Source organism: Lobosporangium transversale (genome assembly GCF_002105155.1).
Source record: "Lobosporangium transversale strain NRRL 3116 chromosome Unknown BCR41scaffold_61, whole genome shotgun sequence".
In the NCBI taxonomy this organism is placed as follows: domain Eukaryota; kingdom Fungi; phylum Mortierellomycota; class Mortierellomycetes; order Mortierellales; family Mortierellaceae; genus Lobosporangium; species Lobosporangium transversale.
This window is the reverse complement of record NW_019029039.1, coordinates 56,579-82,618: the sequence shown is the minus strand read 5'-3', so window position 1 is coordinate 82,618 and position 26,040 is coordinate 56,579. Positions and strand designations below refer to the sequence as shown.

Genomic DNA, 26,040 nt, shown 5'->3' with positions numbered 1-26,040 from the left:
ATTTTATGTGTATAGCTCCTTTCTTCTTTTCCTTTTTTTTTTTTTTTTTTTTTTTTTTTGTGGAACCAGCTCGGTTTGTATTAAAAGAAAAGACCAGCCCCTTAGTTCTCTTCAGAGCCTTTGCAAAGCACATTCTTTTTTTAATTACCTATCTCTAATAATCTACTAACTTTTTCTGCTCGACTTCAAACTTTTTCTAACCTTTTACCCAAATGAAGGTGGCATATTGGGCATGTGATATTAGTATGTCAAGTAATAGTAAGCAAGAAAAGAAGCTTATCCTGGAAGCCTCGCTAGCATCCGAGATAGCAAGGAGACGGCACGTTAACTAATCCAAGTTGAGGATCCAAAAGTGGTTGAGGTGTTATTAATGTTGTGGTGTGATGTCTTTATTTTTGCTGCCATAACGTTAAAGGTCCTCGCATTCCCCCCCTTTTTTTTTATTGGAATGCAATATAAATAGTCGTGTGCCACGATTAATTGCGCATGTAAGCAAAAGCAAGTCAGTCAAAACACAGCAAAGAATATCTTTTTGTTGATCGTAAGATTGTATATACACTGATGTTTGTCAAGCATAATAAACCCTTAGTTAATATTATTACAATATTGCAAAATGCCTTACGCCCAGGCAAAAAAAAAAAAAAAAAAAAAAAAAATTGTGATTATCATGTTCATATGATTTCTTTTTCTTCCTTTTCTTTCAGGGAAATGAAATGTTAAAAAGTAAAAGTGGGTAAGTAGAATTGTTCGGAATTGGGCGTTTGTTAGGTGAAGCAGGTCGAGACAGAGTAATTTTACATCGAGGGCTCTATATCCCAAGTTTTATCAGTTTTTTATTTTTTTCCTGCCCTGAACGAATTGGATTTTGCTGGTTATGTAGGACAGCAAACCTTGAAACTATTATTATCAAATAAAGTAAGAAATCTGTTGCGATGAAATAGAAGGATGAAAAATACTCATCACTCTGGTGAAGTCAGTAAGAGAAAAAAAAAAAGGAGTAAGAAAAGAGTAGTACGTTTTTTTATTGCTCCATTATCATCCGTTTGAACAAGAAATAGAAAAAAAAGATGAGCTATCATTGAACACATGCCATCGTTTAGACTATGAAAACGAAAGCACAAACGGCCTAACGTTTTTTTAGCGCTGCTTTAGAGAAATTACATGAAAAACAATATAAAGAAACCTCAAAAACGAATTGGAGAAGTTGAGAGCCAGGGTTAGGATATTCATAAAATGCATAAATATAATAATATCTATCAAGGTATCTCGACGAACCACCATTTTGGCGCTTTTCTTAAACATCACACAGCAAGCATCGATCGTTTATATCAATACAATTTGCCCAGATTTTTTTAACCATAGGACGCGTAATTTCTTTTTTTTTTTTTTTTTTTTTTTTTTTTTTTTCGTGAAATTGTTAGATACTGGTTGAACCAAAAGGAAATGATGGCCGAAGAAATGTACTACCTAAATTATAGAGGCTATATTCATTTCTATGAGCTGCTTAAAAAAGAGACAAGCAGAGAGATATAGATAGAAAGAAGGATATTCGGATGGCTAGACAGATAGATAGAAGCAGGAAATGGAGTTGAGCACCAGATATCTCGCTGACAAGAGCCTTGTAGTAGTTCAAGGTGTATGGTGGCCTTGCTCAATGGAGCATGGCATGATTTGCGTGGTTGGTCTGCTGATCTATGATCCTATTCTTTTTTTTTTTTTTTTTTTTTTTTTTTTTTTTGATAGCGGATTATTTTTATATCGCTTTCCTGCAATTTGCTGCAATACCTCGTTTTTCTCTTTCTTTTTTTTTTTTTTGGGATGTTGAGAGCAGTTTTTTTTGCAACCAAGTACGCAGACAGGACAAATCGAGACAAGACGAGACAGGACAAAGAATGTGAAGACAGGTGGCAAAGGACGAGTAAGGCATAATAATGCAATAGTCCGACTATCGAAAGCAATAGCAGAGTAGCTAAAAGATGGAGTAAAGTAAAAATAAAATAAAGCGAGAGATGTCTGTGCTAGCCTCATGTTCATGTAAACACTTTCTGGATCGTCGCTTTGGTCTCCCTTTCTTAATAAGTGTTTATATCCGTTGTTTTGCATGTTTTTGTGCTGAATCAATGAAAAAGTGGAAGAGAGCTTGGAAGAAATAGGGCTCTCTCCCACTTTATTCATATCATTTATTTATTTACAAATGTTAATTTTACTTTTTTAACTTATTTTATTCTTTTGTTCCCCTCCACTCCACTACCACCACTCCCCTTTTTGGATGGTAAGCAAACTGTTTACTACAACAGTTTTTGCTTTCTCTCCCTTCTGTCCTCATCTCGCCTCCCCATTGCACCCTTCCCTCCTTCTCTTTTCTCTCTTTCTCTCTTTCTCTCTTTCTCTCTTTCTCGCATTCTCTCATTCTCTCTTTCTCCGTCTCATTCTTCTTTCATTCCTTTTTATTTTCTTTCTTCACTTTTCCAACTGCTTGTTGCGCTTCTTCCCCTATAGTTTCCTCGTGTGCCTGACTGTGTGCACGAGGTCAATTATTTGTCTTACTTTCATTACTTTGTCTCACTCGACTATCTTCATTTTGCTGGTTCAAACAAGAGAGTTGACGAAACAGAACATATTCAAGAATACACATTATATACCACAAGTCAAGCACGAGGAGGAGCTTTGTAAGTTTATGGAGTAGACGAGATGAGAAAGCAAGGCAAAATTGATATTGCCCCTGAAGCTTGGGGAAGAGGTTGCGAAGGTGGAATGACCGAGTGGTATTCAGTATCTCAGTTGTGTTTTTTTTTTTTTTTTTTTACTTTATGCTATGCCATGCACTGCACTGCAGTATTTTGAGCACGTTTTTGTATAAATATCTCTACTGTGGAGATAGAAGTTGCCGAGACCTCAACAATATCCCATTTCATTTACTTTTGCTTTTATGGATCTAGTCGTAAAGGTTACTAACTCTTTCTTATTATTATTTGTTATAAATGTGTCCTGTTCAACTTTCACTTCTTGCAGATCAACAGAAACAGCATTGGTTACACAGCATATAGCATACAGCTACACTTCTTTCGATAGTATCACGTCTCTAGTAACTACGACTATATTTCAACACCAAAAAACATTTCTTTTATAACATCAACATGACCAGCCAACAGCAACAACGCTATGGACCTAACAGTGGTGGTAGCCAGCCTCAGTCCTATGTCCTTTATCCAGATCAACCTCTATCTCAGTCGTCACGTTCGAACCACGATTTGACGCCCCAATCCTCTTTCTCATCCACTTCCTCACGACAGTACGATAATAACGGTAGCAACAACAATAACAATAATTACAGCTATGGTGGGCCTGTCTCTCGAGGCGATAGTGGAAGCAGTGGGGTGAAACCAAAACAGAGTCAGCTCAGCTACCTGCGAACACCTGCTTCAAGTCAAGGCCAAGGTCAAGGTCACCATGGGCCGCCTTCACCCGTTTCCCCATCGACGCCCGTCTCGCCTCCAGCTCCGGTTGATGCAATTACATCGCATCTTAGTCTAACAAGACTTGAAGAGCCAGTCCAAGATCGCGTATCTATCCAAAGCTATGAGCAAGCAAGATATCAACAAGCACGCAAAAAATCAATTAGCGCTGGTCAACAACAACCCAACTTTCAGCAACAGCAACAATACTATCCTCGCTCCGGTGAGTTAAAACAGTCATCGTCAACAGCATCTGGACATTCAGCCTCGTCGCACTCACGCGACAACCTCCAAGGTGGATCATTGAGACAATCACCTTCTGGAGGCTCTGCTTACTCATCGTCCTCGCGTCATATGGAGAACGGCGAGCTTAAGTTATCAAGCTCGTCGGGATCTGCAACCTCGATTTCTTCTTCTAGAAACCAATATCGTCATGGCAACAGCAGCCCTGGTGGAGCCAATGTTGATAACTCTCCATCTTCTCCACTCTCATATCTACCAGTTGACCATGGCGATGATAAAGGACCATCAGGAAATCGTGATACAGAAAAACACCAACAGAAGCAACCATCAACTCAGACTCAGGACGATGATAGTGATGATTCTGATTCTGGATCGATGCTCTCCTACCGCCGATCAATTTCTCGATTATCCATGTCGTATAAACGTACACCAAATGGTGGGGTCCCCAATATCAGTCTATTTGCACCAGGTCAAAGACCCACGATGTTGAGTCAAGGATCTGGAGCCAGCAGTCTCACGGAGTCTCAAAAAATGATTCAAGAGCAACGAGAGGAAAGAACACGACAGCAGCAGAATAGCTCATCCTCCCCGGTTGAGCAGCATGCAAGGCAAGAGGAAAGCAGGCCTTCAATGACCCGTAATAACACTAGTCCTTCTCATTACCACGCAGGAAATGGCAATGGTGCAGTGAATGTTCCGGAGAGGAGTACTTCTGCAGATAGCTACACCGCTAGCGGTAGCACTAGTCGATCTAGAAGCCATGGAGCAGGACGGAGCGACTCTTCTTCGCCCAGCATGGCCCATCGACAACTTCAAAACCAGGCGCCTCGACCTAGCTATGAAAGTACTCGTTCTCGAACCGATCGATCAAATCTTTTACCTAGTGATTACAGTCACGATAACAGCAGTAATAGCTTCACTATACCACGATCTCGATCACCTGGTCCCATGAATAACGCCCCTCCAACTCGTACCCCAGGATCACCACTTCCGCCAGGCGTATCATCAGCATCATCAGGCTCAGGAGGAGGAGGGGGAGGAGGAGGAATCTACCGCCAAAATGGATACTCTGGTGGATTAAATGGCTCATCTTCGTCATTGCCCCTCCCCCCTTCCCGTAGTGGAACACCCGGGCCTGGATTAAACCCCCATCCCGCGCATCATTTTGCTGCAGGTGGATATGTTCGCCCTGAAGAAGCTATGGGTCCTTCAAACCCCATGCCCGAGAAGGCAGAGGATTTTGTCCGTCAAGGAATTGATTATCATGAAGTGGGGGATATTACAAAGGCGACACAGTTCTTCCGAACTGCTGCAGAAATGGGAGATCCTGTTGGAATGCTGATGTATGGTCTAGCAGTCCGTCATGGATGGGGATGTACCTCCAATCGTCAGTTAGCGTTCCAATATTTACAAAAGAGTGCAGAGCATGCAGTGGGAGATCTCAAAAGCCGAGATTCCTTTGCAAGTACAGCTGCCAAAGGCGAATTGGTCTTGGCCATTTATGAGCTTGGTATCTGCTTCCGACATGGATGGGGAGCAGAGAAGAATAAGAAGACTGCAGCCTATTACTTTGAGATTGCAGCTAACTTGGTAAGAATCTTTTTAAGCATGTACATGTATTGTTTTATTTTTCTCTTCTCATTGCTAATAATCTCTTTTCTTTTTTTCTTTTTTTTTTTTTTTTTTTTTTTTTTAAACAATCAAAAGGGTGACCCTGATGCACAAAACGATCTGGCGTGGTGTTACTACCATGGCGTAGGTGTCAAGAAGGATATGTTCAAAGCTGCAAAATACTATCGTTTGGCCGCTGCTCAAGGCGTGGAAATGGTCGGCAACTCCTGGATCTGGAAGGACAAGTATGGTGGTGTTCCTGCTAGCCCCGCGGCGAACAATTAAAAGATCAATGGATTGCTATCAACTAAGAAATGACACCAGTGACAGCAACAGAGATAATATTAATAATAATAGTAATAAAAAAATAGCCTGATCTGATGCAGTTATTTTATTAAGGCTTTTTTTTGTTGCAAGAGTCTCGTTTGATGTTTGATACATATTGTTTTTTCTTCTAAGTTGAAAGAATGATGCGAATATTTGCATATTTGAATATAAAAACGGGCGCGATAATAGAATAGCTACAAAGAAAAATGATACGGAAGGGTGAAAGGAAAAAAAAAAAAAAAAAAAAAAAAAAAAAAAAAAAAGTGGTGGCTATCATACAGAATGTTCAGTTGTTTGTGTTTGTATGTGGATGTGCGATGGCGATGAGAATAAAATCAATGATTGTCAACTAACGAAATAAAAAAAAATAATAATAAAAAGCAACAGAAATCAACTTGCGGAAGTGAGAATAGGGGAAAGTCCAAGAGCGTGAGTAATCAAAGGATAGAGCTGAGGGTATCAAAGTTTGGAATACAAAGGCGAAGAAGTGTTTTTGATTTAACTCAAAGAGGAAGCTCCACCGAAAACGATGGTACAGCAGCAACGCCGCCATCATCATCATCATCTCCTTCCAGATCGCCTTCCTCCTCGTCACCATCATCGCCACCCTCGCCGTACTTGACATCATCATCATCATCCACGTCAGCATCACCATATCCTTTCTTTACGGCCGCCCCAGAGGTTGCTGCAAGTGTCACTGGCGAAGCTGAGTTGGAGGTTGACAATAGCCCTGAACCAGTTCCTGAGAGAGGGACTGGTACTCCATCGGCACCCAGTACGATCACATGAGAGACCGAGTTCTTTGTGCCATTGACCAATGTTGAAGTACTAGTTGATGATAATAGAGACCGCTCATTTTCCTTGGCTTGTCTCTTTAGATATTTTGTCATATATTCCTTGATGAACCGCCGAATTTTATTTTTAACGACCGTTGTGATTTCAGTCATCTCTCCAGCCCTGTAAGGCTTTGAGCGCATTTCCTTGTCTGCAATCAAATGTGTGATCTATTTGTGAGTAATAGAAAGAAACCATATGTGAATAATCGAAACCCGTGGTCACCTCCATTAGTAGACAAATGCTATATATTTCATAATCTGCCATGATGTAAGATCCATTACCTTGCGTGCCTGTTTCTTAAATATATCCGCAGACAGCTTGATTTTATATTTGGCCATGTTCTTAACAACATAGGCTCCAACCTATTGTAATATGTCAAGAATGTGTAAAACCATAATCAGTTCAAGAAATCATTTTCAGGACCAAAAGGATTCTACAGTACCTGTACAATAAGTAATAAGCAGTACCACTAATAATAACAATATAAAAATAATAATAATAATAATAATAATAATAATAATAAAAGCTTACAGCTGCCTTTAGGTCTTTTTCTGTCATAGGTTTCAAAGGCTTTCCAGCGCGAGATATCGAGGGTGAAAGCACGTTGCCACCACGGGCACTAGGCGAGTCCACGTCATGGACACTAGCTCCCGCACTGCCAATTCCATTAGCCAAATTCTTTTGCTTCTGCTTGTCATATGCACGTCCGATAACTTCCTGCAGCTGCTCTTGTGTAAAACCATCAATGTTGACTGGTTTGGGTGGCTCCGGCGTCACAGGTCTGACAGTATGGGCCTGCGAGTGGGTTTGATGTTGGTGATGATGGCTATGATGATGGTAGGTGTGAGGCTGAGAGTAGTGTGCAGCAGGCGCTTGTGGAATGGCTTCAACAGGAGGAACTGGTGCAGAGACTGTTGGTGGCTCTACTCTTGGAGGATCCCATTGTGTTGCTCTTGTAATTTCGTTGTAATAATAGACGCGACCTTCGGAATCTGTAGCTTTGGCCCAGTTGGGTGGGAGCTCAATAGGAGCGGGAACAGGGGCAGGAGGAGGGTAACTAGTTGGCGACGCATAAGAGCGCGACAGTCCGCGGTAGCTATGGTGAGAGCTGGAGTGATGAGGATAACTAGAAGATGAATGGCGATAGTACCTCGAGGAGTGATGGTAGCCGCTGTAGCGAGAATGTGGATAGTCAACATGGCTACTGCTGCTTCTATAGTGATAATCGTTAGCGTAATGGGATGATATCGGTGCTGTGCTGGTCGTGGATGGAGTGCCAGCTGTAACAGCTGATGGCTCAGCAGCTGAAACGTTATTTTCTGGTAGATCAGCCGACAAAGAGTAGTTACGCAATGGTGTCGGTGCTAAAGGTGCTGAGGCTTGATTATCTGTCTTTTCGGGTGTAACGACCAAAGGCGGTCTAACAGTTGCTTCCTCAGCAAGAAGAACAGGCAAGTTTCCATTAGATGACGCAGACGTAGTTTGATCTGGAGCCCCGGTACTCTGTGGCGCTTGTGTACCCGTTTTGACGCCATCGCTCTGTGATGTATTAGACTCCAACGCATGGCTGCTGTGTAGCTCTTTAGATGGTGAAGTTGAACGAGATTTATCCCCACGCCAGCTGCCTGGTTGAGTAGACGTTGAAGGTGAACGGTCTCTACGTACTGCCCCGTTGGGTGAATGGTCACGGTCTCTGGGTCTGGGAGATGGAGGAGGATGTGAGTATAAGTCGCGCGGATCTCTGTAGTCCCTCATGTCTCTGTAATCCCTGTCACGATCATCTCGGATATCTCTTGGGTCGCGCATATCTCGTAACTCGCGAGAATCGCGGTGACTGCGATAGTCTCTGTCATAATCGCGCTCACGGTAATAGTCGTAGTAGCGATCTCGTTCACGATCACGGTCACTCCTGTAGTGTTCGTAGCGCCCGCGCTCGTAACTAGCTTTGGACATACCGTACGGATCCATACGCCCATAAGAATCGGATCTGCCATAACCTGGATCAGAACGGCCATATGATCCCTCTCGGCTATGGTGATCGTGTCGCCCATAATCCATGCGACCATAGCCGCCATCACGTCCATCACGTCCATCACGTCCATAACCATAGTGATCAAGAGGTCGATGCGATTCTGACCGGAGGCTACCATAATCAGGAGAGGTATGTGGATAAGTATGGTATCTAGAAGCTTCGGATGGAATTGTTTGTGAATCCGGCTCTTCGGAGGGCGTCTGGATGGCATGAACTTCAAACTTCCCACGCTTCTCCATGCCGGCAGGAGTTGATGCGCGATCTTCATCCTCGTACTGTCTCTTGCCCAGTCCTTCTGCAGAACCAGATCCATTCGATTCTGCAGGCGACATAAAGCTGGATGATTCATCCAATGGGGTGCTGGCAGTTTCAGTTACAACAGGCGTGACCTATTCATTAATTTATTAATGAGTGGACAATCCGAGAATCAGTGTCAGATCGGGCAATTTCTGAGGTACTGCACCAATATACAAGTGAGAAAAAAAACACTTACAGGTTTCTTAGCTTTCGGGATCCTGTAAGCTGGCTTCAACTCCTTCCACTGTGTTAAAAGATCTCGTGCCATGCCTTTAGATGCACATTCTGGCCCTTCAGCGATCTCTTGTATTGCCTCATCAATTTGTGAATCTTCGATAGCATTCCTCGAAAGGAGAGGGATATTTGGTAAGACCAACATGATACCTTCAATAATATCGGGCTCATCTTTATAATGTTTGAGCCAAGCTTTTAGAATCACAAGACCATGTAGGACTAGAAACCTCCTCAAACAAGCTCGTTCGGTAGTCGCCATAAGCTTCGCCAAGAGACGCTTACTCTTCTCAACTTTGGGCTTCATGAACATTATACGTGCCAGTTTCTCCACAAGAAGAGGGTCTTCAATACCGCGAGCAATCCTGCGTTGCTCGTATTCGTCCTGATAGTCACCATCGTTGCCTTTCTCCTTCTTAGGGTGCCGCAGACTCATTTGGTTCTCAAGATCAATCTCATCTTCGTCTTCTACCTCATCAAGGTTGCTGTAATTATCAAACCTTGCCGCAGATGATCTTTTGTTTCCACCAATGAATCCCGTACAGTTAGGTTCCCCACAGTAGCATTTTTGAGCTTCAGCACTAAACAGGTTCGAAATAAAGCAAAAAATAGCACGCATCAATATGTGTGATAAAGATGACAATGATACAATATAAAATAATGAACTATGGCTCAATCTAAAAAGCCAGTACAACTTACCCATAGCGTTCGAACTGGTAATCAAACGTCAATTCCTCACCCTCAGCCACTCGCTTAATGGTGAAAATACCGATCCTGAGCTTGGAACCGACTACCCACTTTTCCAAATGACAGTTTGGGTTGCACGAGTGGTTGATAAATCTAGCGAGACAGCCCTTTTTTGTCGCATCGATGACCTCGTCCGCCTGCAGCGACATGAAATAAAAGTGTTCAACGCCAGCCAAAGAGTACTCCCGTGTGCGCTTAATAAAGCTGGAATGCGGCAGCACCTCGCCTATATACTCCATTACAAACGTTCCACTACAAAAGTTGAAGCCATATAAGTTAGTCTTTGCCAGTTCGACTGACAGGTGAAAAAATATAATCTGAAGGGATAAGGACTATAAATTATATTAGGCAACATACGATGAAAGTTCTTCCATGGCTCGAAGACCATAGCCCTTTTTTTCGGTTTTGACAACGTCTACTCGAGCATTTTGCTTAGTTTGAAACCTAATATGTGTGAAAATGGGCTTTTGATGGTTAACCATTCGGTCCAGTCAAAGCGATGTTGGATCCCGAAAAACATACATGTCTTCTATTGAGATATATGCGTTTTGGATCCTCACTAGCAAGTAGAATAGCATAAATGATAACCATTTCAAGCCTACTTAATAAATGAAACATACCTCCTGTTCAAACAGTATGAGCCACATGGGCAGTCGTCTTCTATGCACTCAACAAGTAGGTTTCGATTGATGCAATCGGGTCCACAAGCCTTCCACCTGGGGTCACGATCTGTGAACCAAATATTGAATTAAGTCATGAATGCAATAAAATTGGTTAAAACAAATCCAGTCAATCAAGAACAAAATTATATTCCATCGACACACCAATCTAGACACTTACGAGGGTTGTATTTGCATTGACATGGTAGACAGTCATCTACAGGTGAATTTCCAGTATTTGTTCCACGATAAATGTTGTGATCGATTTGTTGGTATGTACTTTGGGCTTCTTCCAGAGAAGATGGCAAGTACTTGATGGATGGCGGTCCAATCGGGGGTGGCGGTGGAGGAGGGGGTAACGCCTGCTTGTGCCTGTCAGATCGTGTCCGTTTCGGACCTTGGTCTTCATCTTCAGAATCATCATCAATACGGATCTCCTCATCTTCAGAGTCATAAGAGCTAGTACGTCCGTTAACATAACCACTGCTCCTTTCCCGAGTGTGCATTACAGGCGAAGCAGCATTATCTTTCATATCTTTAGACTCATCCTGTCTTACAGATGCATTCTTGACAATCTGGTTCGACTTTTGATCCTCTTTATCAAAATCGAATAGGCGAGAAAGTGGAATAGGGCTCGATATTTCTAATTTCTCCATCTTCTCAACCTTTGGAGAGTCGGTTGGGACCGGGGGACATGCTAAGCTGGCCGACTTTAGATCTGTTGAAACGGATGAAGGTGTTTGAAGCGATGCCATAGAATCACATATTTCTATAGCAAGTCAAATATGATAAGAATTTTTCCAATAAGTGGTGAGTAGAGGCAATGCAACTAGAGCATATATTCATCACCAATGAAGAAAAATCTAATCCTCGACTGTAACTATCCAGTTGTTACCTGGGTCCTCATTTGTCAGCTGTGGAATGATACTGCTGAAGCCTGTCTCCTTGGCGTGCTCGATTGTCATGCTGGTTTCGCTTATAGAGGAAGATGGTGAAGTAGAGGTAGAGGTATTGTTGGACGATGGAGCTGCGGAGCTGTCAGCTGATCCGGTAGGGAGCTGAGTAAGCTTGCCATTCTCCATGAGGGGATCCTCCTGTTGCAGACCAGGCAGCATATGATATATCGATAGCGTGGCGTGAATATCTGGAGTTGCCGTTGAAAAGGACAATGTTGGACTATTGAATTGACAATACAGACGTCAAGCCAAAAAGAGAGATCCGAGAGTTAGTTTTATATGTCTAGATTCTTTCGAAAATAAAACTGACTCCTTGACAAAAAGGGTTTGCCAATCTTTTTGATTGTGCTGAAAACTGAAAAATGGAATTGTCATCACTAATGCTGAGCCTAGTGATCGATTAACGACATCCATTAGTCCAGTTTAGCACTATGTGTAGCATGAGGGAGGCGACAATAACAAACAATGAGGATGTCCTTGCTTAATCCTAGTAAAGATGATGATGGATTGTATCCTACATGAGTCCTGATGCTTACACTCCTTGCGTTACAAGTCGAAGTCCTGAGTTAGGCCCTGTGAATGTCTGTGAGATCCGGTTTGGTCGAAGGTGTGGCTGTAAGCAGGTCATTTCCTTCCTTTCAAAAATCAGGTCGTAAAGACACCCTGAGGGGGAAGAAACAAATGATTATAGTGATTGTGTTGTCTTTCTAGTAAAGAAATGAAATTATATTAAAAGCACGCATACACAGGTATGCATGTAATTGTTACCTTCTTGTTTGGAGATTAAATGCAATTGTGGTCACAGACTGCCTTTTTGTTTCTCAAAGTACACTTGTTGTTGCGTTGCAGAATCGTGATTATGGAATGAAAGCGAAAGGAAGAAAAAAAGAAGGAAAAAAAAATAATAAAATAAAAGACAGAGGAATAGAAGTCGAATACAACCAATGATATTATTATGGTACAAGTTATGAAATATGAATGGTAAAGAAAAGGAACAGTGAGTGAGTGAGGGAATGACAGAGAGAGATAAAAAAAATAATGATAAAGCAGCAAAAGGCAGAAAGGAAAAAAAAGGGGTAGAGTATGAAGAATAGCGAACAGTAGTCTGTATGAACAAGAAAAAAAAAAAAAAAAAAACACAATAATTATGATGGAGTGTGCTTCTGCGGGGCGCAAGCTTAAAAGGAAATAAAAAAAAAGAGAGAGAAAAAAAAAAAAAAGCAGCCTTCAATGCATATGAAGCGGACAATGAGAAGAGAGGGAAGTCCGACTATCTGACTACGAACTAAGACAGACGAATAGACAGAAGGTGGAAAGGATAAGCAAGAAATGCACAAAGAATTTGTTTGATGGGGAATGCCTGGCCCTGTGGGATGAGGATCAGACTCGTAATGTCGTTTTTTTTTTACTGATTCTGTTGTTAAACATGTTTATCTACTTTTTTTTGCCACCATTCCCTGCTTTCTCATTTGTCATGTTTTGATTTTAAAAGTAAGGAGCCTCGTGACGCACCAGTCTCTACCATTGCTGCGTTCGATAGCTCTCCGAGACCATTGTATCCATTACCTTGGATGACATGTGTAGTTAACTCAAAAACGCAGTTCCTTTTTTTTTATTGTGGTCAATCAAACAAAAAAGACAAAAACAAAAATAAAAATAAAAAAAACAGTAGTATTGTCGTCAAAACAAACAAACAGAAGAATGACAAGGCAGACTAAGAAAACCAACGAACATCCGAAGTGAATTAAAATCTGTATTCATCATGCTCTTTTCCGTGTCTGCCGAATCATGCTCTCAAGCCTGTCTATCGCTTCGTCATATTCGTCATAATGATCTAGTGCTGTGGAGCTCCTCCTGAAACTGGTGCGTTCCATCCGCTAGCTTGGCCAGGCGCACCACCGCCATATGGCTGCTGGCCACCAAAAGGCACTCCACCCTGTGGGTTCGTCGGCTGGGCACCCTGTTGGCCTTGCAGACCACCGTAGCCTTGTTGTTGGGGATAACCGCCATATTGAAACTGGCTATTATTGCCTTGTTGGAATCCCATGCTTCCACCATAACCGTGCTGCTGTCCATAGCCTTGGCCACCATATCCCGGCTGGCCCCCTTGTGCGCCATACGGCATGCTGCCCATGGCTCCGTAACCTCCTCCAAAGGCTATCGAGAAGATTGAGTAATCACCGATCGAGCTGGTTAGTTTAGTGCATGAGTGTATGAATGACGAATTAACACTACGTTGCCTAATCTGGATAGACACAAGATTGAGCTAATGGGCGCATCCCTCTCTGGCTTCTACTTTGTATTTCCCGCCAAATTTACTTGACTTTTTTTTTTTCGCAAGGTATCTCTGATTATTTAAAAATAATAAAAACAGTTGGTTCAGTAAAATAAACCTCCGTATCGATAAGTTCACTTACAATTGGGTCCACCGAAGCCGCCGTATCCACCGCCATATCCGCCACCATATCCCCCACGACCTCCTTGGTTCCTGTATGGCCCATTCCTAATTTAATAAAGTCAGCTTCAGTTCTTTTTTATGGACTGTGCTTACTACGGCAAGACAAAGCGTGACAATGCTGACTTACCCATAACCTCCACGTCCTGCATTGGGATCGCCACGAACAGATGCACCATGAGGTCCTGTTACATTAGCGGCCTGCATGCCTTTAGGCCCTTGAACCAAGTCGTATTCAACCTATAATAAACAATAGGTTAGTACAATAGATATAGAGCACTAGAAGAATTGCTGGCTATTAAAAAAAAAAAAAAAAAAAATACCTCTTCACCCTATCCATTATAAAAATTCGAATAAATGCGATAGTGAACGAGATCCGAGTTGGGAGCACGGGACATATTCAGCAATTCAGCAAGGCAACAAAAAGAAAAAGAGTCAGTGGTTCCGTTTCACTTTGCTGCTGTCATAAGCACGCACACTCGCAGTAGAAAAGACATGCTTGTGTATCGTTAACTTAAGGATATAAAATCATGACACCCAGCTCCGAGGAACTAACGTCAAAAATGTCACTGATGAAAGTAATAAAAAAATAGCCGACTTCAAAAGATCTATTAAGAGAATGGTGTACCTCTGCCAAACTCTTAAATCCACCATCGTTGTGGATAGCGGTATGGTGAACAAAGACTTTTAAGTGATTGTTCATCAATATAAGAAGAGTAGTGACCAAACGATACGACATATTAGGTAACGAGGCACAGAGGCACAGAGGCACAGACAAGACGATACACACAGAGAGCGGATGAAAGAAAGAGAGAGCGGTAAATTGATCAGCACAGATTTACAGACATTTTGATTGAAAATACAGTTCATATTCAACAAGGTGATAGAGAGTAGGAAGGACGACACTTCGATGGTGGTTACTGTGTACGCATAAAAGTGTCTTCAAGAGGATGCGATCTATTCCCTTTAATTAACGGCAAAGTTGCTCAACGCTTTGCTGCACAAACCAATCGTGACACTCTTGTATTCCTTCTCAATCTTGTGACCCGTTGATCAATGGTTGTATCAACGATAATATAAACATAACGCAACCCGTTTATGCACGCACAAAAAAACCGTTCACTGTGTAATAACACCATTGCCATGACGAAGTTCATATTTCTACCAATATCTCGATACAATAAAAAGACGTAGTCTATCCCTTCATTCCCACGAACAGGGGTCAGCATTTACAGTAGTCTTTTTTTTTTTTTTTGCTCTTGCAAGGTTATTATTAAAACTTCGATCCAGACGTTTGTAGAGCTTATCGACGTCACAAATGAATTAAAAGGCTTGCACATCCCAAATCAAATACAAGAGAAGCATCCAGGCTTGTTACTCAATAGGCTATAACATGTTGATTACATGCTCCTTACTCTCTCCGTCCTTTGACCAACACATTCCTCATGTCTCTACCCACTACTTCTGAGGCCCTTGCGCAAGAAAAATAACAATAGCAATAATAAAATATACTGAAAAGGAAGTCAGAGAGAGAGTATTATGGTTACTTACTTTCATCAACGGGTGCTGCTTCAGTGCTCTCAGATGGGATGATAAATCCAAAGCCCTTTTGGCTGTTGAAGAACTTGACCTTTCCAGTTCTTCTACCTGAAGTGGACGACATTGCGTTTTTGAAAGATGAAATGAAAGTAAAAAAAAAAAAAAAAAAAAAAATAGTAATAGTAATAAGAGGATATATACTTTTTATGAATGAAGGATACAAAAGACGCTTCAGCAAAATGTTGAAGCGATCGCAACAAAGTATAGGAAATGAATGAACAGAGCAAATGAAATGACGAACAAGAAGGAGAAAAAAAAAAAAAAAGGAAAAAGAGTGCGTATTGGATCACTAGTGACTACCTTTGGCATTGCAGGTTTTCTTTTTTAGGTTCATAGTGCACCGTGAAATAACTTTGGCCACCATGAGTGTTTAATGAAATTGTTTATTTTGTTTCGTCACGCAAATGGCTCGTTCTAAGTTGTCTTTGCGATCTTGATCTGGAAGGTACAAGCAGGTAGTGATGATGTTTCAGCAACAACTACACTAGGAATGCCCAAATTGGAGAGAATGCCACGCAAGATACCACATGGGAACCACAGATACTAAAAAAAAGTTCCGAAGGAGTATTTCTCAATATCAGTATCTCAAATGTATGAGCAAGCCTATATTTTCACAAATACTATCTTATGGTGTCAATCTTACTGGAGTCACTCGTTTAACAGATTCTACGGGAGCTTGATCATGAGCCATCCTAGCAAACCAGCGAAAGTTATTATCCTGAAGTACATAAACTCCCTATATGAGATAAAGAAAATATAAACGAGATAATACATAAGGTAGATATCATGAGGTTCCTAGTAATTTATCTCAACAGCTGGCGAATGGAGAGATGGCTCTTACCCTGTGGTTCGTCTTGAGGTTATCAATCTGTTTCTTGAAAAGAAACATCCAAACTTCTTTGCAAATAAACTTAACAACATCCAAATTATCAGTGAACCTCATTCTGTCTTTGCTGATCCTATATCACCATGTCGAAAGGATCGCCAGCAAGTGAGAATTGCAGTCAATGATGAGTTTCGGAAGTAACAACCACTGGTATAAATTATGCCAGCTGGAAATTTATCATAAGTAACTCCGTAAATGCATAGCATGCACATACTTTTCAATTAATCGTTCGCCTACACGAAATCCAATCATTTCCAGCTTGTAATATACGGCTTCCATGGCTTCATCTCCTTCTGAATGATCTTTTGGTCCTCCTGCACCATCAGTTGTATTCCCAAAGGAAGGGTCACGTTCAGAGCCAATTTTGAGAGCATCGTCTTTGATCGTCCTGATCATTGCTTCTACCATTTCTGTTGTCAGGAATTCGACTATGGATTCGTTAACTTGTTTCGACGGTACCTGGTTTGCTGCCATTGCTAATTATGGTGGATATTCTTGGAGTCGTGATTGTTTCCTGTATTATTGTATTTCTCCTGGATGGCTCATTGAATGTGCTCCTACAGCAAATGATGACTTTGCGGCACGAAGATACTTTGGTAGCACGTGCGTGCCAGGGTAGATGGGTCAATATGAGCTCAACTGTTGTGGAACGTGGTCACACAAAAAAAAAAAGTTTGTTTCAAAAAGAAAGAGAAGCATGAGGTAAAAGAATGAAGTATTCGTTTTCCCGGCTTTTTTTTTAATCCCCTCTGTTACTTGATCTCATTTATATTCCATACAACTTGCACCTTGATACTTTTGTCCTACCAGAAAATCAACTATTGCGAATAGGCATCTTATATAATTTTCAATATGTCTGAACAGCATCAGTCCGGCGATGAGTTGGACGATTATAAGGAGCAAGATCGCTTCTTGCCCATTGCCAATGTTGCAAGGATTATGAAAAAAGCACTCCCTGACAATGCCAAGATTGCAAAGGAAGCCAAGGAGACTGTACAGGAATGTGTTTCCGAGTTCATTTCATTTATTACAAGCGAAGGTTAGCAGACTTTTTTTTGTTTACGTGTCCAAATAAAATTATTGGACAAGAGTGCCAATTGTGTTCACTTGCCTAATCCTTAATTACTTATTTAACGCTCTTGTGAATTACGATCTTCATAGCGAGTGACAGGTGCCAGCTTGAGAAACGAAAGACAATTAATGGCGAGGATATTCTTTGGGCGATGCAATCGCTTGGTTTTGAAAACTATGCTGAGGCTCTCAAGATTTATCTTGCCAAATACAGAGAGGTACCCAGTGTCTATAGAAACCTTACAAGGGCATTGACTTAACTTTTTTTACGTTATTTTTCTGTCATTAATATGCTCTATACGTTCGCTTTCTTCTGTGGCATTTGTAGGCGACCAAGATTGAGCGTCAGGCAGCTTCATCCAAGGACAAAGACAATGAAGAGGATATCAAAAATATTGATGATGCCGCATTGTATCAGCAGCAGGATGTCAGTACTGGTTACTATCAGCAGACTAACGATTATTCCAACCTTCAATAGGGACCAAGCCAATTAATTTAGCTCGTATTCTACTTGGAGCCACCCCTTTTTCCTAAACATTCATTCACTACACGTACACATACAAATACATTCATTCATCCTGATGATTTCTCAGACTCTTAGTCTTATTCGCACCAATCTGTACCATAATTATTCAGTATTTCCTCGTTATCATTCACATTCATTGTCTTTGCCAAAGTAACAATAGTTCTACTAATAGCAATAAAAAGTGGAAAAAAAAATATAAAGAAAGAAAAAAGGCCTTGATCATTTGCCACCCATCATTTTCTGCTCGGAGAACATTCGAGGACAGAGTTTCTAAAGATACCACCAATTCAGCAGCCAAAATATCTCAATGCTTTATCCAGTGAATCAGTGGCTGTCTTCATGCTTAGCAGCTGCCTCTCAGTCCATTCTTCCCTTGCAGGGTCACGAAGCCACCATGACGCAATGATGGTCTGTAAGTAGTAAAGCGCCACCTTAAACTCTTGATAGCCTATCCCATATTGCAATATACCATGCTTAGTCTTCAAGATCCAAAGGAAGTACTCTAGCAACTCCTTCTGGCCCTCTGTCATATCACTAAGCTTCTGCTGCTCTGTTTCATCAAATGGGTCTATTGCACGCGCAAATAGCCATTCAAATCCCGCACACCATTCTTGTTCAGAGATCTTTCTATAGTCCCAGAATCTACCGCCAATTCGGATCACATACTCAGACCCATCAGCACATTCGGCAAAATAGACGCGATTGTTATAACCACGTTTGACGTACGAAAGTGCTGTAAGAGGCATTTTAATTTTTATTCTGACTTTTTTTTTATCTCCAATGAGTCCAGTGTCGGCAGTAACGCAATAAAAGATTGAGACGTACATAGTTATTGTACAAAGGTATTTCTATCCTTGATGCTCCAATTGCCACATTGATCCCATAATCACGTTTTGTTTATTTCTTATTTCTTATTTCTTGCAATTTGATTCCTCTCATGATGCGCCACCAATTTGAACAATTGTGGTCGTATTCCCCGACATTTATTATTTCCACATGCACATGTATGGGTAGAAAACAGGGGTCAGAGACCAAGCACGCGCATGGTGTTTGCAAAAATTCAGAGAACCCGCCCTGTGCCAATCTGTCTGCACATGCACAACCTTACTCCGCTTGCCCTGACCCGCCTTGGCTTGCAGCTAAACTAGTCTATTTTTTTTTTATACTTTTGACTTTTCTCTTTCTCACTTCTCTCACCTTTATTCCTCCTATTCCTCTTCTTTTACTATTTCTATTCTATTATTTTTATTATTCTAATAAAAGTAGTTACATCCAGGACATCCGGGTAAGGAATGAGGATGCCAGTTTGGAAAAGCCAATGTGTCTGAGGAGGACATGGTCGTCTACAACATTCCTTCTTTCAAAAGAATGAAATTAATTGATGAAAAGATAACCCCTCTGTATCTTTTGTGTCTTGTGCCCTTTCTGTTCCTGAGATTAGGTCCGCTCACAGTTACCTCTCTTTTCTCTTTTCATTCCCTCTCTCCATCATCTCTACTTAGCTCATACAACCCTTGTGTCCACATTGTGTAAGAGTAGTGATCACCCTCACTCTTTTTTTTTTTTTTTTTTTTTTTTTTTTCATCTGACTGGGGACAATCGGCTCTTCTCGAATACAGACTTACTTTCAGGCACACATCCCACCATGTCCAACTAACGCGACCCTTTTTTTTAAACAACAACTGGCGTTGTTCATTGTTCATTGTACTTTAGGAGTACTTTTTTTTTCTTTTTTTGGCCGCCAGCCGTCTGTCTGACCGACTTAGTGAGCAAAACAAGCCAGCACCAAAGGCAACCTGGCAGTTTCTCTTCCACACCCCTATACCTGCCATATTTTATAATACGAGAATCGCTCCCAAAGAACTGCTCTAATATCACCCACCTCAGAGACATAGACAGCACAGGCGCAAGTTCATCTTTCTTTTTCTACTGAATTCCTCTGCAGTCATGTCCAACAACATCAAGGTCGTTTGTCGATTCCGTCCACAGAATGCTCTCGAAATCAGAGAGGGTGGTCAGCCTATTGTCTCATTCGATGACAATGGTCAATCCGTCAAAGTAGAGGTAAATAATGTTGCTACCGCTTAGTAATGCTCGACCTGGCTAATGAGAATTAGTCTTAAACAAAGCAAACTTCATCTCAAAGCGCAACTGGGTCAAACATATCGCGATTAGCTTGTGTTGACAATTAAGAAAAAAAAAAAGAATTCAAAAGGAAATGACCTGATGAGAATCTTCACTGAGAGTATTGACTCACTGCAATTGTATCATGTACTGGCGTCAACATCTCTGTCCGATTATGAAGGAGCAGAAGTGTTGAGTAAACATATGAAGGGTAATTGCGTGCGATGTGCTCATATTCATGGGTTACCGATAGGAGATGGGTTGCGCAAGATATGAGAAAACCTTGGCATGATGGGATTTTTTTTTTTGGCATGTGCCAAAACTCAACATGGTGGGAACTATAACAAAAATTTTATCTCATTAAAAAATAAACGCCGAAGAAAGAATACATTTGAAAATAACTATACATGGGATCAAAATCGGGAAGGAAAATAAGGAGGGAAAAGAGGGAACAGGCTCAAGAGACATCAAGGGATGGTGGTGAATAATGAGGGGCATACTCGCTGACAGCTAATGCACATTGGTCCACCTGTATGATCTGGGATTTAACATCAAGCATTGACTTACTTTACTTTCATCCATTCATTTATCCAATAGAGCAAAGAATATCCAGGAACATTCACCTTCGATCGTATTTTCCCATGGACAGCAAAGCAAAATGATGTTTTTGAATATTCTATTAGCCCAATTGTCGATGGTAAGCGAAAGGAACATTCACACCATAAATTCGCCCATGGATGCAAAGGAAGGTTTTTCTAATACGGATCTGGCTGCTTATTAGATGTCATTAATGGATATAACGGTACTGTATTTGCCTATGGTCAGACCGGATCCGGAAAGACTTTCACAATGATGGTACGTACTGTACTCAAACTCTTGAATCGAGTTTTTGGAACCATCTCTAATAACATATCAACACTATGATCTGCCTGCTGGCTTTTGTAGGGACCTTCCATTGACGACGAGGAGACAAAAGGTATCATTCCTCGTATCGTGGACAAAATTTTTGCAAGTATCCTTGCGTCACCTTCGACCATGGAATATACAGTCAAGGTCTCGTACATGGAAATTTATATGGAAAAGATTCGTGATCTGTTGAATCGTAAGTTACTCATTTCGAATGCACTTCTTAACAAATCATGTCTTAAGTTTCTCTTATATCATTCATCTAACCTATATCCTTGTTTTCACAAACATAGCCGTCAATGATAATCTGCCGATTCACGAAGAAAAAAATCGAGGAGTGTACGTAAAGGGGCTGTTCGAGGTTTATGTGAGCTCAATCGCGGAAATTCATGAGGTCATGCGTCGCGGAGGCAACAGCAGAATGGTTGCATACACAAGTAAGCAGCTTATTGCATCATGAGTGTACTAAAGATATGTAATAATAATAGAGCAATTACATGTAAAGCCATCTGACATTTGGCAATTATTTTACTATTACTCATCCAGACATGAACGCTGAGAGTTCTCGTTCACACTCCATTTTTGTGGTTACTATCTCGCAAAAGAACTTGCTCGATGGAAGTGTAAAGAGCGGAAAGCTATACTTGGTTGATTTGGCAGGTTCTGAGAAGGTCGGCAAGACTGGAGCCTCCGGTCAAACACTAGAGGAGGCAAAAAAGATTAACAAATCACTTTCAGCTTTGGGAATGGTCATCAACGCTTTGACTGACGGAAAGGTAACGCAGGAACGGCATATTTCCAAACAAACTTTGAAACTTAAAAAACTCGGTCTAACGTCAGTAAGGATTTGGACCTATCATGTATTTGCTAGTCTACTCATATTCCGTATCGTGACAGTAAACTTACAAGAATCTTACAAGAGTCTCTGGGAGGAAATTCCAGGACGACCTTGATTATCAATTGCTCACCATCATCCTATAACGATGCTGAAACAGTTGGTACCCTCAGATTCGGTACTAGAGCCAAGAGTATCAAAAACAAGGCCAAGGTTAATCAAGAACTCAGTGCAGCTGAACTCAAGCTCTTACTTAAAAAGGCCAAGACCGAGGCTATGACATTCACACAGTATATTGCTGCTTTGGAAGGAGAGGTCACTATTTGGCGACAGGGTGGTACTGTCCCCAAGACCGATTGGGCCAGTATGGAGAAGATTCAAGTTGGCGGAGGGGCAACGCCATTGTCCAGTTTGCCTGGCCACATGACGCAATTGGATACATCCCGACCCTCAACACCTGCAGTGGCGCTAGAGTTGGATGAGAGAGAAGAGTTCTTGAAGCGTGAGAACGAGCTGACAGACCAAATCGCTGAGAAGGAGGCTGAGCTGCTTGCAAGGCAACAGTTGGTGGACTCGATGAGGGAGGAGCTCACATTCCTTAAAGAACAAGACTCACCAAACGCGGTGCACGAGCTAAACGACCTCAAGTTGCAGCTTGAAAAAGTTTTGTATGAGAGTAAAGAGGGTGCAATCACTGTAGATAGTCTGCGCGAGGCTAATCAGGAATTGTCTAAAGAGTTGGAAGAGCTCAAGAAGACTCTTATGGAGATACGTCTTGCCCAGAAGGACTCGAATGAAGACAACAAAGAGAAGAAGAAGATGGAGAAGATGGCTCAAATGATGGCCAATCTGGATCCATCTGGAGAACTCTCTGCCAAAGAAGCACAAATGCGTGAGACCCTCTCTAAGTTTGAGTCACCTGCAGGTCTCACCCCTGAGGAGGCTTCTGCACTCCGTAAAGAGATTGCTCAAGCACGGTCTCTTATTGAGCAGCATGAGCAGACTATTGCTGATTTGAACAATGAGAACGTTTCACTGACCTTGAACAGAGACGCTTTGGAGATGCGTCTTCAGACAGCAGAGTTGGAGTATGAAGAGTTGTTGGACAAGACTATTGCAGATGAAGAAGCCAACTCTTCCATTGATGTCTTGGAAACAATTTCAGAGCTGCGAGTCAAGCTTGAGGCCCAGTACTCTGCCAAGCGGGATCAAGCCCAACAGGAGATTGAAGCACTTAAACAGGAAATCGCGCGTCGCAATGAGGATATCCAGCGGCTGAGTTCCAATGTTACAGATCTTCGACGTGGCAATGAGGAGCTCAAAGAACAACTTGAGCGCCAGAGCAATCATACCAGCAGCGGTCTATGGGAGGGTAAGGACATGACGGAGCGTGAACGCGATATGGAGCGTATCCGTAAGACTATGGCCCAGCAACTGGCTGACTTTGACGTGATGAAGAAAGCCCTCATGCGTGATCTTCAGAACCGATGCGAAAAGGTGGTTGAGCTTGAGATCTCGCTGGATGAGACACGAGAGCAGTATAACAACGTTCTTCGTAATAGCAATAACAAGGCTCAGCAACAAAAAATGGCTTTCTTGGAGCGTAATCTAGAGCAGCTAACGCTGGTACAGAAGAAGCTTGTAGAACAGAACTCTGCACTCAAGAAGGAGGTTGCCATCTCAGAACGCAAGCTCGCTGCTCGCAACGAGCGTATTGCCAATCTAGAGGGTCTCTTGCAAGATGCTCAAGAGAATTTGACTTCTCAGAATCACAAGTATGTATCGTTCGCTATTTTAAAGTCAAAGACTCTGTTGATTGATCCTTGTACATTTCACTCACCCTTTTTTTTTTTTTTTTTTTTTTTTTTTTTTTTAATTTCATTCAGGTTCGAGACTCAACTCCGGGCGCTCCGCGAGCGTCTCGAGCAAGCACGATGTAAGAATAAGCACAGCGGGATCACTTATTTACTTATTTAAAAAGAAAAACTAGCATTAACCTATTGTCAAATTACTTTTTATCCTAGCTCAAAAATCTGCAGCCGTAAACTTCGGCAGAATCGCCAAGCCTCTTCGTGGAGGAGTTGCTGCTGTCGACAATGGGTAATGAATACACCGCTATTTTTTTTTTTTTATCTCGATCTCAAGTATGTTGCTAACTATCATCAATGCCTGGTTGATATTGATTTAAATAGTGTACCAACGGAAGATCACTCTCCAAGTTCACCCAAAAGTCAAGTTCCAGATCGCAGGAGCTGGCTCTGGAGAAACAATGCATAGTTTCTCAACACATTGTTCAGTTATTTCAAATTTTCCTTTCATATTTGTTTTTCAATGTAACCAGCCACACCATTCTTCAGTTCCTGATCACAAAGCATCGAAATAAACACAAAAGCTTAATTTTTTTTTTTTTATTGGCGCCGTCACCGTATGTATTTCTGTCGGGGGCATTAAGAGAGATCAAAATAAATGTTTTCAGTTGCTGGAAAAAAAAAAAATTTTTCAACACCTTTCTTTCCTTCCAATCTTTTTTCATTTACTCACTCTTTCCACTTTGCTGTTATTTGTACTTTATCCCTCATTCCTCTATCCAATTTTTTATTTTCGCATTATCATTTTTATTGTTTCTTTTAATCATTTAGAAAGTGTTTTATGATTAAAAAAGAAAAAATAATAGAGAAAGTTGCATGCCGTTTTTGTTTTGATGAATTTATGTTTGCATTCCTATCTTGACGTATAATGTCAGGTTCAGTGGCTCCCAGAGCACTGAATAAAAAACATCACACTGACCGGGGTCTATTCAATCAGCTGTACGGTATCAATGTACAGTTGCATGGGAAAAATCCCGAAGAAAGTAAAAAGCAAGGGACTTACTATCCCTTGTGCACCACGCTCTTGTATTGCTGCCTTCCTATCAGGATGGTTGGTGATGCCTATAAGTCGCCTTAGTTTATCAAACTGGCGATATAAGAGATGTGCGAAATATCCTCTTCTCTCCAAAATATCAGTGACAAGAGGCTTGTCACATGGCTGCCAGTCAAGCACAAGTCATGCTTTTATAAAAAAAATAAAAAAAAAAAAACAGCGAAATAATGTAGCTTTGACTTGCATCCCAATAATTTTCATAATAATAAGCGTGGGACACAAACATAGAGACAGCAAGGAACAAGGGATGTGAATTTGCTATAGAGTTTTGTAATATATCCTGGACGAGTCGCAATTTTCTGGTACTGGAATACAATCGTAATAAGCTAATGACGGTGTTGGAAAATTTGGGGGCATGTATGATAGGAGATTTTGGGTCGTTTTAGTGGGTTGTGAAGCCGGTCACTTCCAGCTACGGATAGATGAGATAACTCTCTAACACAATAAAAGAACACACTACTCAAAGACTGAACGAGAACAGTCAGTACTCAAATGGCTCTTGTGTAAAAGAAGGAACAAGGAGCCAGATTTTCCTGAGCTGTTGCTCGTTAAATAGTTGGTGGCGAACCCTCCACGTGACTAAAACTAAAACCACCAACGGTAGAGTAAAGGAGGTCATCTCGATGTTCTTTCTGCTTTGGTACGCCTCGGATTTACATAGCCCATTATGACAACTCTTTTAATTTTTTTTTTTTTTTTTTTTTTTTTTTGTTACCTTTTCAAATTGAAGAGCACGTACGAATCCTCTAGTGATGGTATCTAAGTCAGTTTGGGCTTAGGTGTGAAGAGGATGAAGTAAAGCGCAGTATTGATAATCATGAGATGAGACTCCGTGCCAGACGCGCCTACAAGGCGCAATAAAACATAAGCAATGGATGTGTAGTCTTGACGTTTCTATGGCGGGTATGATGACAATTTACTTTACTTTGCGCTTTTCTCTGTCAAAATGGAAGGTAAGACTTCAATAACATATTTGAGAAGATACACGATCATCCAAGTCTTCAGAAACGCGTGAGTAACACTTGGGCCTTGTACTTGCACACTCAACCCTTTCGTATTTTGAACCATACCGGAGTTGAGGCTCTGAAGGTTGCAACTATAGAAGCATGTTGTAGACTGATTATGGCACGTCGATGAGTGGAGGAAATGAACCGAACTCCAAGTAAAATATGGAAGATATTGCTTTTCTGATTTAAAAAGGGAAAAAATAAAATAAAATACATTTTTCAAAATAATCCATGGGTGTATAATTAAGCTTGAATATTACCATCAGCGAGCGATAGTCAGAACGTCAGTGTCAAAATGCAGGGTTGAATATGCT

General features: G+C 41.3%; 9 protein-coding genes across 9 annotated transcripts; 4 read left to right on the top strand and 5 right to left on the bottom strand.

Moving 5' to 3' along the window:
• Positions 1-4,916: 4,916 nt before the first annotated feature.
• BCR41DRAFT_313526 (hypothetical protein) lies at positions 4,917-5,594 on the top strand (the record flags this gene model as incomplete). The annotated part of the gene is made up of 2 exons (XM_022021138.1): positions 4,917-5,288; positions 5,406-5,594. 2 exons carry the CDS (start codon positions 4,917-4,919, stop codon positions 5,592-5,594), a joined length of 561 nt encoding a protein of 186 aa, XP_021876260.1.
• A 3,344-nt stretch (positions 5,595-8,938) lies between these two features.
• On the bottom strand, positions 8,939-10,945 carry BCR41DRAFT_313596 (hypothetical protein; the record flags this gene model as incomplete). The annotated part of the gene is made up of 5 exons (XM_022021142.1): positions 8,939-9,614; positions 9,733-10,032; positions 10,138-10,224; positions 10,401-10,509; positions 10,621-10,945. 5 exons carry the CDS (start codon positions 10,943-10,945, stop codon positions 8,939-8,941), a joined length of 1,497 nt encoding a protein of 498 aa, XP_021876259.1.
• Positions 10,946-12,995: 2,050 nt separating this feature from the next.
• Positions 12,996-15,550, bottom strand: BCR41DRAFT_363219 (cold-shock' DNA-binding domain-domain-containing protein). The gene is made up of 6 exons (XM_022025856.1): positions 15,402-15,550; positions 14,479-14,534; positions 14,174-14,182; positions 13,981-14,090; positions 13,813-13,898; positions 12,996-13,552 (listed from the first exon to the last, which is right to left on the bottom strand). The coding sequence occupies exons 1-6, from the start codon at positions 15,511-15,513 to the stop codon at positions 13,230-13,232; spliced, it is 696 nt and encodes a 231-aa protein (XP_021876258.1). The 5' UTR covers positions 15,514-15,550; the 3' UTR covers positions 12,996-13,229.
• Positions 15,551-15,791: 241 nt separating this feature from the next.
• BCR41DRAFT_363217 (BET3 family protein) lies at positions 15,792-16,927 on the bottom strand. Its single transcript, XM_022025855.1, has 4 exons — positions 16,550-16,927; positions 16,291-16,408; positions 16,093-16,185; positions 15,792-15,992 (listed from the first exon to the last, which is right to left on the bottom strand). Exons 1-4 carry the CDS (start codon positions 16,807-16,809, stop codon positions 15,864-15,866), a joined length of 600 nt encoding a protein of 199 aa, XP_021876257.1. The 5' UTR covers positions 16,810-16,927; the 3' UTR covers positions 15,792-15,863.
• A 136-nt stretch (positions 16,928-17,063) lies between these two features.
• On the top strand, positions 17,064-17,715 carry BCR41DRAFT_328638 (nuclear transcription factor Y subunit B-3). The gene is made up of 2 exons (XM_022021703.1): positions 17,064-17,374; positions 17,497-17,715. The coding sequence occupies exons 1-2, from the start codon at positions 17,188-17,190 to the stop codon at positions 17,664-17,666; spliced, it is 357 nt and encodes a 118-aa protein (XP_021876256.1). The 5' UTR covers positions 17,064-17,187; the 3' UTR covers positions 17,667-17,715.
• Positions 17,716-18,143: 428 nt separating this feature from the next.
• BCR41DRAFT_414707 (hypothetical protein) lies at positions 18,144-18,759 on the bottom strand (the record flags this gene model as incomplete). Its single annotated transcript, XM_022029501.1, has 1 exon — positions 18,144-18,759. The coding sequence occupies one exon, from the start codon at positions 18,757-18,759 to the stop codon at positions 18,220-18,222; it is 540 nt and encodes a 179-aa protein (XP_021876255.1). The 3' UTR covers positions 18,144-18,219.
• A 364-nt stretch (positions 18,760-19,123) lies between these two features.
• On the top strand, positions 19,124-20,012 carry BCR41DRAFT_208228 (hypothetical protein). Its single transcript, XM_022019940.1, has 2 exons — positions 19,124-19,461; positions 19,646-20,012. Exons 1-2 carry the CDS (start codon positions 19,268-19,270, stop codon positions 19,863-19,865), a joined length of 414 nt encoding a protein of 137 aa, XP_021876254.1. The 5' UTR covers positions 19,124-19,267; the 3' UTR covers positions 19,866-20,012.
• On the top strand, positions 19,880-23,901 carry BCR41DRAFT_313545 (kinesin heavy chain; the record flags this gene model as incomplete). Its single annotated transcript, XM_022021140.1, has 9 exons — positions 19,880-19,996; positions 20,654-20,753; positions 20,838-20,911; positions 21,002-21,158; positions 21,256-21,399; positions 21,509-21,738; positions 21,834-23,572; positions 23,684-23,733; positions 23,822-23,901. The coding sequence occupies 9 exons, from the start codon at positions 19,880-19,882 to the stop codon at positions 23,899-23,901; spliced, it is 2,691 nt and encodes an 896-aa protein (XP_021876253.1).
• Positions 23,902-24,112: 211 nt separating this feature from the next.
• On the bottom strand, positions 24,113-24,403 carry BCR41DRAFT_208194 (hypothetical protein). The gene has a single exon (XM_022019939.1). The coding sequence runs from the start codon at positions 24,328-24,330 to the stop codon at positions 24,151-24,153; it is 180 nt and encodes a 59-aa protein (XP_021876252.1). The 5' UTR covers positions 24,331-24,403; the 3' UTR covers positions 24,113-24,150.
• Between the last annotated feature and the right edge of the window lie 1,637 nt (positions 24,404-26,040).